The sequence below is a fragment of the Melanotaenia boesemani genome, chromosome 11 (assembly GCF_017639745.1).
Source record: "Melanotaenia boesemani isolate fMelBoe1 chromosome 11, fMelBoe1.pri, whole genome shotgun sequence".
Lineage (NCBI taxonomy): Eukaryota > Metazoa > Chordata > Actinopteri > Atheriniformes > Melanotaeniidae > Melanotaenia > Melanotaenia boesemani.
Window position 1 is genome coordinate 15,645,754 of NC_055692.1, and position 17,126 is coordinate 15,662,879.

The 17,126-nt window shown below is 39.0% G+C and overlaps 1 protein-coding gene across 6 annotated transcripts in view; it reads right to left on the minus strand.

Moving 5' to 3' along the window:
• grid2 (glutamate receptor, ionotropic, delta 2) overlaps positions 1–17,126 on the minus strand; it is a 539,244-nt gene that overhangs the window by 166,664 nt on the left and 355,454 nt on the right. For all 6 annotated transcript variants that reach the window (XR_006011998.1, XR_006011997.1, XM_041998788.1 and 3 more), the window contains one exon: positions 9,847–9,900. Coding sequence is in view for 4 of the 6 variants with exons in the window: in XM_041998788.1 (XP_041854722.1) it covers positions 9,847–9,900 (54 nt within the window). In the remaining 2 variants the exon portion in view is untranslated. The remainder of the gene's footprint in view (positions 1–9,846; positions 9,901–17,126) is intronic.

A 17,126-nucleotide genomic window follows, 5' to 3' on the forward strand; every position in this document is an offset into this window, starting at 1 on the left:
GGGTGACGGAAGGATGATCAATTATAAGCTGTGAACTCCCCCTCAGTGGTGCTGTCTGACTGTTGGCTGTAGATAAAGCTGAGTTATGACAACCATACAGTATCCTCTCATCCATAATAATCCATTGGGATGTAGACCACTTTTGCAAGTCGAAATATTAATTCTCCAGAGAACTAGAACAGAGGGACAGTATATTTGGCAAAATACTGTAACCCTTCATCTATTGTGTCTTTAATATTCACAGCACATTGGAAATACATCCTGCCAATCAAACAGAAGTTATATGGACACTTCATAACTAAACAGTCACTTTTATAGACCAGTCACCGCCCTCTGATTAGGCAACAGTATTCCCCTAAACTAGCAGCCTTCCTCAGCAGGACAGGTGTTCATCTGACTTCCAAGTGGTTCACCTGTGCTGGGAACTTGAACAGCTGGGCTACCACTCCCGTCTAAGTTATATATTTTCTGAACATTAAGGATTACAAATGGAATACACTTACTTTTTAAATAAATAATGGAAAAATTAATCGAAAAATGTATCATTCAAATTTGGTTTCCAAAGAATGGTTTCTACAGCTATTTCTCATTGCAACAATGGTGAATGATGTTTGTCATTTTTATTATGAACAGGAAACTTTACCCCAGTGTTTCCCCATCTATTATATTAGGGGGATAATAGGGCTACTGAAGTAGCATGCACGTGCACATGTGCACAAGTCACAGAGCATGCCAAAAAATAAGGCTGATTTAAGCCTTGCGTTTAATCATCATGTTGTGGGAAAGGTGTGAAGAATTGTCCAGTATGTTCTGCAGCATGTGTAACCTTCTTCTTTGGACAATCAGCTCCAGATTAGTTCATGCCATAGAGGCAGTTATGAAGATCTTCATTCTTGAAACATAATGTGGACAAAAACTTGGATATTTTTCCTTTACTGTGATATAGCCAAGGTGTAAAGCAAAGCAGTACCAAATCCTTTCAACTTTCCACTAACTTTGCTGTCTTCATCTGTGTGTACTGTCCTTAAGCAGTGTATAACTAGACGGGGGGTTGCAGCATCCTGTGTTGGTGAAACACTAGATGGATGGGTAGACATCTATCTATCTATCTATCTATCTATCTGTCTGTCTGTCTGTCTGTCTGTCTGTCTGTCTGTCTGTCTGTCTGTCTGTCTGTCTGTCTGTCTATCTATCTATCTATCTATCTATCTATCTATCTATCTATCTATCTGGATGGATGGATGGATGGATGGATGGATGGATGGATGGATGGATGGATGACAGATAGATAGATAGATAGATAGATAGATAGATAGATAGATAGATAGATAGATAGATAGATAGATAGATAGATAGATAGATAGATAATAAATATTATACAAAAAATATTGCATTCTCTGTATTCCTGCTGTGTCTGTTAGTTTTTCTAACTCAGACATGTTGGCTAACGGTGACACATTTTCCTAAAAACAATAAACTACTTTGTAGTACATTAAACATTACAAACACATATATCGTTGTGTATTTTGTCCCTATGTTCAGTAATCAGTTTGCATGGAAAACACACACACACACACACACAAAACAATAAAAGATATAACAAAAAAAAAAAAATAGAAGAAAGAAAGGAAAGAAAACCCACAAATAATTTGCACCCTTTTCTTTTTTATTTCTGATTTATGCAGTGCAGTAGGTACTAAGAGGAATTTAAACAAAGACCCTGTCTCTACCAACACAAGGCAAGGCAAGGCAGTTTATTTGTATAGCGCATTTCATGTACAGGACAATTCAAAGTGCTTTACATAAAACAAAGACATTACAGATATTTAGAATAGTAAAAGGCATCAACACATAATCGCAATAAAATAATAAATTACATTAAAATGATTGAAAGCAAGATAAGTTAAAAAAGTTACCGTGCAGATTTCATGCATAGGCGCATGAGAAAAGAAATGTTTTTGACCTGGATTTAAAAATGTCTACATTTGGGGAAAGTTTCATCTCCACTGGCAGTTTGTTCCATTTGTTTGCAGCAAAACAGCTAAATGCTGCTTCTCCATGTTTAGTCTGGACTCTGGTCTGGACTAGTTGACCTGAGTCTTTGGATCTAAGAGCTCTGCTAGGTTTATATTCTCTGAACATATCACAGATGTATTCTGGGCCTAAACCATTCTGGGATTTGTAAACAAGCAAAAGGGTTTTAAAATCTATTCTGTGACTGACTGGAAGTCAGTGTAAAGATTTCAAAACTGGTGTGATGTGTTCAGATCTCTTAGTCCTGGTTAAAACTCTAGCAGCAGCGTTCTGAATGAGCTGCAGATGTTTAATGCTCTTTTTAGGAAGTCCTGTTAAAAGACCATTACCATAATCCAGTCTGCTGGAGATGAAAGCATGGATGAGTTTCTCCTGGTCTTTCTGGGAGACTAAACTTTTAATTCTGTTGATGTTTCTGAGCTGGTAAAAAGCTGTCTTAGTGACAGCTTTGATGTGGCTGCTGAAAGTCAGGTCTGAGTCTATCAACACTCCCAGGTTACGAACTTGGTTGGTGATTTTAAGAGCCGAGTCTCCAGATGTTTGCCAATGCTGACCCTCTTCTCTTTGCTACCAAACAGAATAATCTCAGTTTTGTCTTCATTTAATTGTAGGAAATTCTCCCTCATCCAGGTGTTTATTTGCTCCAGACACTGACACATTAAGTCTATTGGACTGCAGTCATCTGGTGACAGAGACACATAAAGTTGTGTATCATCTGCATAACTTTGATAATTAATGCTATAGTTCTGTAATATTTTACCCAAAGGGAACATATACAAGTTGAACAGAAGAGGACCAAGGACTGACCCCTGGGGGACTCCACAAGTCATGGCCACTCGCTCAGATTCATAACTGCCGATCGTAACAAAATAACTCCTGCCTTCTAAATAGGACCTGAACCAGTTAAGGACCGCTCCAGAAAGTCCAACCCAGTTTTCCAGCCTGTGCAACAGGATTCTGTGATCTACTGACCAGAATCAGTATTCAACCTAATGTCATTTAGCACTTTGACCAGAGCTGTTTCAATGCTGTGATGAGGTCGGAAGCCGGACTGAAATTTATCAAGATTTCCACTTTCATTTAAAAAGTCATGAAGCTGGTGAAATACAACTTTTTCAATAATCTTGGAAATAAAAGAGAGGTTAGAGACAGGTCTATAGTTGTTCATTATAAAGGCGTCTAGAGTCCTTTTCTTTAGGAGGCTTAATAGCAGCGATCTTTAGTGACGGGAAAAATGCCTGATGCCAGTGAGCTGTTAACTATCAGTAGGAGATCACTTTCTACTGAGGTAAAAACTGTTTTTAAAAAGTCGGATGGTATCATGTCCAGAGTGCATGTTGTTGATTTCAAATGCCAAACTGTTTCTTGTAGGACTTTTAAATTCACCATTTTAAATTGCGACATGACATCAGAATTATTTACGGGTTTTAGACACAGACTAATTTTCTTGTTTGACTGTGTGGAATTAATATTTTGCCTAATTGTTTTAATTTTTTGGCTAAAAAAGTTTGGTTGCATTTCTCAGTGGAAAGGAGCTCTGGGCTCATCTGTATAGGAGGATTAGTAAGTTTTTCAATCATAGCAAACAGAGTGCGAGAATTGTTGACATTCCTGTTAATCATTTCAGATAAATGCAGCTCTCTGGCCTTGCACAGCTCATTGTTATAGTTATGCAGGCTCTGTTTGTACAGCTCATAGTAAATTTGAAGTTTATTTTTCTGCCATTTCCGCTCAGTTTTTCTGTATTCTCTTTTTAGACTGGTAACCACAGTGGTATTTCTCCATGGTGTTTTCTGTTTGATCAAGTTGCTCTTGATTCTTATCGGTGCAACAGCATCCATTACATTCAAGATTTTCAGACTGAAATGATCCAGGAGTCCGTCAACTGACTCTGCACTGGTTGTTGGTAACATAGCTATGGCCTCCACAAACTTAGCACTTGTTCTTTCATTAATGTACCTCTTCCTAACGGAGAAGCAGGTTGGTTGGACATTCTGAGTGATCAGTAAATCAAACAAAATACAAAAATGGTCAGACAAGGCCAAGTCAGTGACAGCTACAGAAGAAATTTCCACACCCTTTGAAATAACCAGGTCCAGAATGTGACCTCGAATGTGGGTCGGTTATTTTACATGTTGCCACAAACCAAACATGTCCAATATGGAAGAAAATTCCTTGACATTACCATCCGTCATGTTATCTATGTGAATGTTAAAATCCCCAGTTATGATGAAATGGTTAAAATCAGTAGAGATAACCGACAATAATTCAGAAAATTCATCAATAAAATTTGCACAATGCCCCGACATCTGTAGATGATTAGAAATAGGATTTTAGGAATGCCCCTTAAAATAAAACTAAGATATTCAAAAGAAGTAAAATCACCAAATGAAATTTCTTTACACTGGAATGAATCTTTAAATAAGGCAGCTTCTCCTCCCCCTTTCCTCCCGTTTCGACATTTATTCATAAAACTAAAATGAGGGGGTGTTGTTTCATTAAGAACTGTAGCACTTGTGTCTTCTGTTAACCATGTTTCTGTCAGAAAAGAAAATCTAAACTGTGAGAAATGATGAAGTCATTAACTAACAGTGACTTGTTGGACAGAGATCTAACATTAAGTACAACTAGCTTTATGAAGTTTACACTGGTCTCTGTTGTATTCTGAGTTATACAAGGTACAGTTAACAGATTAGATCGATTCACCCCACAAGCTGACCGTGTTTGATTCCTTATTTTACTAACTAACACAGAAATCCTACTGGGTCCAGGCTTGATCTCAGAACAGCTGTCAGTAGTAGCAAAACTGCAGCAAGGACCCTGACCACATCATGTCATTTTATCTTTGTTGTGAATTCTGCTGCTCTGGGAACCTCCTGCACCTCCTCCCGTGCCCTGCTTGGTCCGGACAGATGATCTAATAGGAGGGGGAGGAGGGGGAGCCCTGTATTTCTTGGTAGATGGTGGTCGCTGGGGTTCAGACCTGGATAGAGACATCCTTTTAAGACCTTGGGTGATGTGGAGAAGAGGGTCTGGTGAGGGGGGAGAGCTGGGAGTTGATCGCTTCTCTGCTGTGTCCTTCGCTCTTATCTGTACACTCATGTTTGGGTTTGCTGTCCCAACAGCATGACGCAAGTGTGCACCAAATAATCTGCATCCAGTTAGATTTGGATGCACACCATCAGGTCTGAATCGCTCCTTACAGTTCCAAAAGATATTGAAGTTATCAATGAACTTTATCCCATGGGTGATACATGCGTTTGATAACCATGTGTTCAGGCCAAGAAGTCTACTGAAAAGTTCAATTCCTTTACCCGCTGTAGGAATGGGTCCTGAAATGTAAACATGGTGTGCTCCCAATTGACACAGTCTCTCCAACAGCAGAGCCAGGATCTCAGAGCCAGTTTTCCTCCTCAGAATATCAAAAGACCCTGTGTGGACAATAATCTTCATACCATCTGGATGTGAAGACAGAATGGAAGGCAACATCTCTGTCAGTTCCCTGACTGATGTATCAAAAAGTGTTAAATTTTCCGTCTTTGCCATCCTCACATGCTGTGTTATAGAGTCCCCAATCAGAACTGTGTCTATTTGTTTTTGTGTGGAGGTGCTGATAGCTTCTCTAGTCCTCCTGTTTGTGGAATTTTGGCCTCTCCTCCTGGTCTGGTTAGCCCTGGGCTGAGTTTTAGGGCTATTTCTTGAATTTTGATATATCCTTGCATTACATTCATCAGGTAGTTATGGGCTATGCCAGAGCCCTGACGGGCTGCAAAGTCAGTTAATTTGACAGCCGACAGTCAAGTAAAGCTAGAAGTATTTCTGGACTACTTGTCACTGTCATTTATCAAATGAAGTGTTCAAAGACATTAAAGTGTAAGTCTACAAATATTTTCTGAATGAGTGGTTTAGTCCCCAGAAATACATATGAAATGCCCCTAACACTGTGCCGTCTGTTCCAGCTAAGAGATGGCATAGTCCTAGTGGCAGAACATAGAGCTAATGACCAATCATTGATAGTTGTTTTAAACACATATGATCTCATTTGTCCCCAATTACTGTGCCACATTTATTCAAGCGCAAAGCAGATGTTTTTTTTTTTTATTCTCTATCTGCATTAGACTTTGAAAAAATGCTCAAACTTTGAGGAGTATTATTAGATACTTAAGGGGAAATTCTAATAACACTGTAGCTTCTCATTGACCTCAAATATGAAAAAGAAAAAAAAAACATGAAAATCTAAATCTTTCATATAGCAAGCAGGATGATTGGTCGCTGCAGCATTAACAGATGTCATGCATATTTGCATTGATTTTAAACAGAAATATTTTGCATAACTGGGGAAGTAATAGGTCTGCTGAGCCTTGTGGCATATATGGGCATAATTATATTTATAGACTATGACTTAAATATGGAACAGAGAGGGAGAAACACCAGTATACTAAAGCATCTGTATATCTTTTGCTGTTTTGTACCAAATTCGGCTTCTATTCCTACAGTAAATGTTAATTTTTCCACTTTACCCCTACATCTGCTGGTATACTTGGTTGTGAGTGTGCATGTAATCTGTGTCTGTGAGAGAGATTTAGCAGCATGGACCCCCTGTTGTGCCCTGCTGGTTTACCGTAGGGCCCAAGGCTACCAAGGCACATTGCTTTACCTATGAGGGCAAAACGGACTCAAAGACACACTTCTAAACATTCCCACACCCAAACATATAGCTGATCATGCTGGAGTTTTCTTTATGGTTTTTGTTTGTTAGATTTTTTAATGCATATCTTATAGAGAAAGATCAAAGACCAGTTCCTTTTCCACCTTTATGTGAAATTACAACCAATATGATAAATAAATAATTTATCTCTTATGACCAGTGGTCACTCTGATCAGATGTGAATGTGGATCATAAAAATTTGCAGAAGACTGTTACATGGCAACATTTTTTGTTGTAAATTTTAACATGGCTAGTCTTTGTATTATTTGAAAGTGATACAACTGAGATACTGTGTATCGTGTGTTAAAATATACATGTAAGTAAGCAGGATAGGGGTAGACAGTGGCCTTGTACTTCAAACTTTGAACCAAACATAATCCAATGTGTTCATTGTTTGGTTAGGTTTAGAAATAAAAGTACATGGAAATGCAAATAATAATGGTTAACCGACCAGGAGACACACACAGACACTCTCTGTGTCAATCACACCTTTGCCCAGATAACGTCTCAGTGACATAATACACTACTGAAATGAGATTTCAACCTTCTTGTCACATGTCTTGAGGCCTCTCGAATACACAGTCTCCAGTAATAACAGTTCTGAAGCCCTCCAACAGCACACTTGTCCTTGCATTATTGAAGAACGGGGAAATAAACAGCAAGTAAAAACCTGGAAAGAATCAATCTCTTTCTATCTACTATCCACTGCTTCGTAGGCAGAATTCATAGAATTCGTAGCACACAAAAAAGTTAACAAGTGACAGCTTTTAAAAACATTTTTGCAAAACTAATGAATTAATTATACATTTTTAAATGATGCAACTACAGAGCGAATTTGATGTCTTCATATTAATTCCTACATTTTCTCTTTCATTTTAAATTGTCTGCTGAACATGGGTGTCAGTAATTCTGACAGGGCCTATACAGCCAGAAGCAGATTGCAGCTGGTGCACACCAAAGTGTACTAAACTGTTATTGATCAAATTCTGTGTTTTAAAGATGAACTGATATAAGATAAATGAAGCCAACAATTTTTGAAGTTCTTCTCTCTCCTGACAACACCTATGTCAAAGAAGAGAAGAAGAAGGGCTCTGAAACTTTAAGTTATAAATGTTCCCAGGACAACTAAAACAACGAGGTAGCGTGTTCCGTTGACAAAATGACTCTGAGAGGAAAGAGACACATACCAAAGAAAAATCATGTTTGGAATTCTATAAAAACAACCGTCACATATGGATTTTAAACAGAAACTAAAGAATTATCTTTTCACAGGGAGAAGACATTTTGACTTTTACTAGCCAACTGCTTATTTCCTCAGGAATTATCAAACTCCCTTTGAGTTACACCCTCACTTGTACTTATTAACATGAATTAATTTTAATCCCCTGAATCAGACCTTTGTTTGATAGTACTCATGAAATTCTAAGATCAGTAAAGGTTATCAGATTAGATATGAGAAAAACAGACACCCTACTGTACCATTAATTCACTTGTATCTTAATGTGTTTGTTCTTTTATATCAAATCATGTCCACGACATGAATCCTTTTTAATAGCTATATATAACTATTTAAGAAACACATCCTGTTACATCATTAAGATTTGGACAAAGTTTGATCAATTTAGTTGATTAATTTATTTAAAGCATTCATTCTTCTTTTTTTTTATCATATTTTATAGATTTATCAATTTATCTATATGTGCATCTTCTTGTGGTTTTAACATAACTTTAGATGTTCACAGATGTCCAAATCTGATCATTTTAGGGAAGAAAGGGGAAACAGAACCATCTGAAACTTTGAACAGAGCCAATACGCAAAATATGTAAAATCTGAGCTTCTGACATGCCCCAAGAACGTGTCTGCTCCTATTGGCTGCCTGGACAGAGGCGTGGTTTACTGTTCAAACACAGGACAGAATTTAAGATTCACTGCCCCATACCCAAAAGGCTCCTCTTGGCAGAGTAAATGTTTTCAGAACAATACGGTAGCCAGACCAATATTCTGTTGTCATTATGCTGGACAGGGCAGGTAAAAAAAAAAAAACAGCAGAAGAGTCGGATCAGAGTTGTTGCAGAATGAAGGAGTGATTGATCAGACAATGATGAGAGAGAGAAGGAGGAAAGGAGAAGAAATGGACTGAAGAATGTGTTTTTGTCTCCATCTTTGTCTTTTGTTTTTATGTTTATTGATTAAGTTTAATCTATATCATTCATGTTTATTTTGATTTTGCAACCAGTCAAGCATGTGCTCTGAAATCTCCAGCAACAGCACAAGTTCATTTATAGTTAACAACTAAGAGGAACTCATAAGAGTTCTTTTCATTTTTCCGACCAATGTTGCTAATGTTTGTTGTTTTTTTTTTGTTTTTTTTCTAAATAACTCTGGTGAATAGTTTGGCTGGTATTCTTTTTTTATCACTACCCACTGTCAGATAACATCACACTTTTAAGCTGTATCTTCGTGGAGAGCGAACAAACAGAGGGAGGAACCACAGCAGACCTGACACTGATGGCCCACAAAGAGTGACGGATGAACTTCCAGGACCTTTCCACTTGGATTTTGCTTCCTTAATTTCCACAGAACTGGTCTGAGGCACATTACTTAAAACAGAATCCTCTGAGGACAATTCCATCTTTTATAAGTTTGATATGAAATGATTGGCGTTACAAAGATTGGTGGCAGTGACTTAATATTCCTGTATTAGTCATTAGGCCTACCTTTTATACAGTCCATAAAATTCAGTTTAATCGGGTTCAGATATTGTTTCTTCATTCCACTGAACAATAATTGATTATGCCTGCAGCTTAATTAATGCATGCTTCATTTTCTTATGTTTGTGAACTTCCTCACAATACAAACTTTGGTTGAACATCATATTTACATATTTTCCGTTATGCTCGTTCTTTCCTTAGGTTATCATAAGGTTAATTCAAGCAAGAACTTCCAAGTAGCATATGAGACTGATTTATTTAATGATTTAAGTGATATAATTTTCTCTCTCTACAAAGAGAAAGTGGTGCCCTGAGTTCTTTTTATGTTGTAATAATGTGTTAATGCTACATGGTGAATGTAAGGACCAAAAAATCATTTTCATTATTCTTACCTCATTTATCAGGATCCAGTGACAATCAAAGGCAACCAGGTTCGTCTCCACCACCTGAAAATAAACAAAACACACACAAATTACATTTAGTTAAATGAAATATGTTGACTTTAAATATGTAAACAGCCAACAGAAGATTGAGGAAAAGAGATTTTTCCATGGATATTTTCAAACTTGGATAAAATGGCTAGTGGCATATTGTGTGTGAATATGATGGGGAACGAATATATAAAAAATGTACATATATATATATATATATATATATATATCTCTGTGTGAAGCTTAGCACATGTGATGTGAAGGAAATTTGTATCAAAGGTGCTCAGTGTATCAGTCAAACAGCTTTTCAAACACATGCAAATACACAGTTTGATTGTGTGTGACAGAATACTATAACGGTCTCACAAACACATACTTACATCTCAACATTAAAGACTTTCTCAATTTACACAGATTAGACAAAGTTCTGAGGGCACCTTCCTACTCTTCTCCCTGCTGCTGCTATTCAATAAAACAGACATAGGCAGAAATACAGTGCTAGAAAAAAACATGCCACTGCATGTTTTCCAGACATGGAAAAAATAAACCCCTTTTCATGAATTCTTAATGGTGCAACTTAAATATTTATGTGTGTCAGGTTTTAAGCAACAACTCCACAATTGTTTAAGAATTCAGCAAGGATGCATAGAAATTGTACTATCTAGATAAAAACAAAAAAAAAAACTAAGCTAAATTGTTTGGAAATTCACATACCTACAGTGCATCTGCACATATAGTCCTGTTATAATGGCCTCCATTTTCGTCTATATAGCAGTAGCAGCAGCTTTCTTTTGCTTACTCTTTTTTTTCCCTTTGGTTTTCTGTTCACCCTGTTATCAATAAAAACTGCCAATTTGTATACACATATATATATATATATATATATGTACACCCTATGATGATGAGAAAGCAAGGACCAAGGTTTCCCTTGCCCGGACGTGGGTCACCGGGACCCCCCTCTGGAGCCAGGCCTGGAGGTGGGGCACGGAGGCGAGCGCCTGGTGGCCGGGCCTTTGCCCATGGGGGCCGGTCGGGCTCAGCCTGAAAGGGTGACATGGGCCTCTCCTCCCGTGGGCTCACCACCTGCAGGAGGGGCCATAGGGGTCGGGTGCAGTGTGAGAGGCGGGGACCCTGGCGGTCTGATCCTCGGCTGCAAAAGCTAGCTCTAGGGACGAGGAATGTCACCTCTATGGCGGGAAAGGAGCCTGAGCTGGTGCGCGAGGTTGAGCGGTTCCGGCTAGTTATAGTTGGACTCACCTCGACGCATGGCTTGGGCTCTGGAACCACCGTCCTTGAGAGGGGCTGGACCCCCTTCCATTCTGGAGTTGCTCCCAGTGAGAGGCTCCGAGCAGGTATGGGCATGCTCATTGCCCCCCGACTTGGCGCCTGTACGTTGGGGTTTACCCCGGTGGACGAAAGGGTAGCCTCCCTCCGCCTTCGGGTGGGGGGACTGGCCCTGACTGTTGTTTGTGCTTATGCACCAAATAGCAGTTCAGAGTACCCACCCTTTTTGGAGTCCTTGGAGGGGGTGTTGGAGAGCACTCCTTCCGGGGACTCCCTTGTTCTGCTGGGGGACTTCAATGCTCACGTGGGCAATGACAGCAAGACCTGGAGGGGCGTGATTGGGAGCAACAGCCCCCCTAATCTAAATCCGAGTGGTGTTTTGTTGTTGGACTTCTGTGCTTGTCATGGACTGCCCATAACGAACACCTTGTTCAGACATTTTGGAGCTGTCAACTGATCACCACATGGTGGTGAGTTGGCTCAGATGGTGGGGGAGGATGCCGGTCAGGCCTGGCAGACCCAAGCATGTTGTGAGGGTCTGCTGAGAACGTCTGGCAGAGTCCCCTGTCAGAAAGAGTTTCAACTCCCATCTCCGGCAGAGCTTCAACCATGTCCCAGGTGAGGCGGGGGACATTGAGTCCAAATGGGCTGCGTTACGTGCCTCTATTGTTGAGGCGGCCAGCCGCAGCTGTGGCCGTAAGGTCGTCGGTGCCTGTGTGGCAAAAAATAACAGGCGGTAACCCCTGAACTCGTCGGTGGACACCGGCAGTAAGGGATGCTGTCAAGATGAAGAAAGAGTCCTATCGGGCCTTTTTGGCCTGTGGGACTCCAGAGGCAGGTGATGGGTATCGATGGGCTAAGTCTGAGGTAGCTGGTGCTGCCTCTCCTATCTCTGCATCGGTCTGTCGTGGTGAAGAGGGAGCTGAGCTGAAAGGCAAAGCTCTCAATTTACTGGTCGATCTACGTTCCTACCCTCACCTATGGTCATGAGCTGTGGGTAGTGACCGAAAGAACAAGATCGTGAGTACAAGCGGCCAAAATGAGTTTTCTCCGCTGGGTGGCCGGGCTCTACCTTAGAGATAGGCTGAGAAGCTCAGTGATCCGGGAGGGGCTCAGAGTAGAGCCGCTGCTCCTCTAAATCGAGAGGAGCCAGATGAGGTGTCTCGGGCATCTAGTTAGGATGCCTCCTGGACCCCTCCCTGGTGAGGTGTTCCGATCACGTCCCACCGGGAAGAGGCCCTGGGAAAGACCTAGGACGCGCAGGACGGACTACATCTCTCGGCTGGCCTGGGAACGCCTTGGGATCACTCCAGATGAGCTGGTGAATGTGGCCGGGGAGAGGGAAGTCTGGGTTTCCCTGCTTAGGCAGCTGCCCCCACAACCCGACTCCAGATAAGCGGCAGAAAATGGATGGATGGATGGATGGATATATATATATATACATATATATATTTTATTTATTTTTTTTTTTTTTTTGCTAATTATTATAATATGACAGTTTTGAATAGCATCAAACTGTCACACATACTAAATAGAAACAAAACATTTTTGACCATCCGAAAAACACTATTCAAGTGTTACATATTTCCGCATAACAAACTTTCAGAACAGCCACAACACATAACTTCTCACCTGAAAGCAGTGTGAAACCCATCCATCCAATATTGTCAAAGAATTATTAACCTATTTTAGTGCCAGTCATGATTTGCTTCCTGCCTAATTCTCTCATTTTTTTTCCCTTCCAAATCTAATTTCTGTTGTCTTTTTGTTCCTGCTTTAATCCAAATCCAGTCATTTAACTTTAATTGTACACATCTCAGGCAACATTCACACCTGAATACTCTGGTGGACTTGGATTGATTGTGTGAAGAATCTTTAAAATTTTTGTGCACCTTTCTTTGGTTTGGTTTTCTTTTACAATGCACTTTCCTTATCCGAACATAACGCCTGGAAAAACCATTCAGTTATATCATCAGTTCACTAAACAATTTCTTACCAAGAAGAACAAAAACAGGATGAAGAAAAAAATCCAACTAATTAATTGGCCAAGATCAAAACTGTAATCTGTCTCCTTCTTCACTCTGATCGTTCATCTAATATAAACAATTGAGCAATACCAAATTTATGCAGCGTTGGGGTTTATGTTTTTACGCTGGTGTTCAAACCTTATTTGGTTTTCATAAGGAGCTGTCCAGTGTGAGCAGCAGAAGAGGCAGCGAGTTATCCAGCATGTTGCACTAAGATGAGATTTATGTCACTTCCTTTCTTCAGTTTACCTTATGGTCTGTTAGCTTTTAGACTGTAGGCGATCTGCATCAGGGTTTACTTGCAAGTGAACCAACCCCATGTTTTTAAGTGAACACCATGTTTTGGTCTGCACAAGAGCAGGAATGAGCATTCACACCACTCAAAACAACCAGGAATCATTTAAAGAGGACCAAACAGTGTCAGCGTAAATGCACCCTCAGTTCTCCTTTTCTTTTTCTTTTTTTTTTGGTTCCACTTTTCTCCTGCCCCTCCCTCTTTAATTGCTGTGTAAAATTACAGTGCAACTCGTATATCATTAGGTATAATTGTCTAGGTGACTATAGCACAGTGTGTAATAAAACCCTTTTTAGCCATAAACAAAAGGCAACAGCTGGAGAGGGTGGCAGACCATGGTTAATAGTGGTTTAATCTCCCACAGAGATCTATAAAACGTCATCTTTATACAAGAGGGCTGGTATAAAATACTTCACCTACAAAGAACATGGCTGCAACATTGACAATGAGTTGAATCAATCAGTAATGGAAGTGATGGTGATTAAAAAAAAAAATATATTAATATTATTACTGAATCTTGTTGACTTACTCCACCTTTGTGGAAAGTGAGAAAAAAAAATGAATCACCAGAACAGGAGATTATCCATCTTTTCTCCTGCTGTTTCTGTTTCTGTCCATTGGAGCACTAGAACAGAAACAGCAAGCACCAATAAGTTTTTGCTCTCTCTTTCTGCCTCTTAGTCTTTTTGTTTAAGTTTTTTTTTTTTTTTGTGGTTTCTTTGCTTGATACTATTTATTATTCTGAATGATTTATATGGAAAAATAATAATGACAGTTTTATAAACTTTTCCATAAAAAAGGTCAGTTTTTCTGATGGGAGTTCCACAATGGTAAGGGCAACAAAATATCAGCTCCACTTATAAGAGATGCCTAAATCAATAAATCTCTTCATCATATATATATATAAAACTATAAATAATCCCTGCAAAAATGTAAGTTTTACCTTTCTTAATGAAAACCATTAATTAGAATCCCCATATCCTGTTACTATTATTCAGTGATGCTCAATTTATCAAACGTGTTCTTAAAATTCTAAAATGCAGGTCTAGTTAATTTGATGCAGCAGAACCAGTCCAAAAAGGCTCAAACCATTATAGTGGTGCAAGAGAGCAACTTCTCTGGACACACCATGCTTAGTAACCTTTACAAATGGTCCCAGATGAATTATATAACATATACAGTTTTGTCCTGTCCCAGGACAGGGACCTGCAGGGTGGAAATGGTTGATTTTTAACTGGAAGTTAATCAACAAAGTAATGTAAATATTTATATGCTGATTTAGCATTTTTTGTACGCAAGCACTACAGGGTAGCACTACAGGGTAAAAATGATTCCACTTTTCTCCATATGACTTCCCACTGACATCCATCTGGACAGATGTTTTAAACTAATTAGTGAAAGGGCAGATTTGTTGCACTACACATGACTCCTCAGGGGTTCGAACAGTTCAATACACTCTGTCTCTGTCTATCTCATGACCATCCCCCCCCACACACACACTTGTCCTGCTACTGCAAATTCCCCAGCCCTGTTAACAACTCAATGCCATTAATAGGAAGTAGGCAGGACTCACCTGGGCATCACTCTCTTAAAGCCACCAGAGATCCTTCTGACATCTCTGACCAGCTCCACAAAAGCTTAATTTCTGTCCAGTTCTTACTTTCTGAAGTCAGAAGATTAAATAAAAATCAACTCTGTAGTCTGGGACAAATCCAATCACCTAGTGTCAATATAAAGTAAGCCTTTTCTCAAACTCTGAAAACAGACAGATTGAACTCAGACATCTCTGCAATAACATGCCACTGTGCACAATAGTCGTGTATGTGTTTTATTGAGTGACAGCCAAACAACAATTTGATCCTGCAGTGACCTTCATCCACCTGTCACTCCTGGTGGATTCAACAGAGAAAAACTTGCTGTTTAACTGTTCAGATGGAGGAGGTGATGCTAAGGCAGGTGAAAGGATACATAAAGAGTCAGGTGAGCTTCAATATTCAGATTTTTGACATGGTCTACAAAATTAAATGTAATTTAAGCAAAGTCACAAAATGGCGTACTGAAGTGTTTACCTGGCCTTTGCAAATTGATACTGCTGTCTTGGCCAGTACACTCTTGTAATTAGTTTTTTCCTGGGTAAATAAATAAATTGAGAATAAATGATATATAAACTTACAAAGCCATTTTATGGTGATCTAGATCCCTAAAAAAATGTTTAAAAATGGCATTTCTTCTAAATAAAAAAAAAAAAAAATCCATGCAATTGCAGTGAATCAAAATGATCACATACACTTACTTTTTCCCCCAAAATGATTACAACTATAAGAATGATGAAGTGTGACAATGATAGATCAATTACACATTTTAATGGACACATTTTCCTTAGAGATTTCATTTATTTGATTCATTTGAGTGAACTCTTTTGTGTTGTTGATGATTGTACTGCTGTATGATTAAATCTAACAGCCTTGTTATCTGGACAATATTGATGTCAAACAAATTTGCCAACAGATGTCTTCAACACAAAACATTAGGGAAATCATTAAGTAAAATAAATTTGTGATCCGTATAGAAACCAAATAAAAAAGATACTAGATGTTTCTCCCCAAATGAAATACTTTGGAAAATAAACTTTTGCTTGTTCAGATTTCCTATCCACTCTAAATAACATGATATTGCAAAATAAATATCTATGATAAAAACATTCATATTCCAGGGATTTCAGTTGGCCATATTTGTGTCCTTACCAATGTCCAAATTGACCCTATGTCCTAGGTCAGACCCATTTCAAACGATACATATGTGGAGAATATCTAAATAAAAATTGCCACAACACTCCCATCTCATCACACTCTTTAAGACTTGTAGAAATGCCCCCCACTACATTACAGGGGAATCCTAAATAAGGAAAGTGGGCGTTCTTATTGAATATAGTGCTCTAAATTAAAAATGTGTTGTGCCATTTAATTTCATGCACTATTTGTGATCAAATCAAGCAAACAGCCTAAAACCCACCCACCAAACTAGGCACGTCTAAGCTTTGCATGTAAACATATAAGCAAACGCTGTAGAAATACACAAACACAGATGCAATGTTACACAAAGGAAAACATCTTCCACCACACACACATGAACCCATTTTTACAACTGTCTCACTCCAGCTGCTACATTATTTGTCTGTAACAGTGCTTTTACTTTCCACTGCCACATTTACAAAATACTATGTTTCCACCCTGGTGTGGCAAAATCTGTTTTCTGATCACTAGAATTAATCTTTCTATTTCTGCCTATGAAGATGACGGCATAAAGAGCGCCTTGATGTAGGGGTGGATAATTGCTGTTATCGCCTCAAACCTTTCATTTTACCTGAATACTGTAAAATGGCAGGCAGAACGATAACTGAGAAAAGGGAGGAAAGTAAAAATACAGAGGATGAAAAGAAAGAGATAGATCAGGAGGAAATATAAAATACATGAGGATGAAAAGAAAGAGATAGATCAGGAGGAAATATAAATTTATGAAAAAGTAAAAGAAACAATAACTTCCCTGGGTACCCCCCCGCCAAAAAGTACCCCAGATCTTAATGCTGCCCCTACACATTTGTATGGTAGGAACTAGGCATGACAGGCGCAGCATCA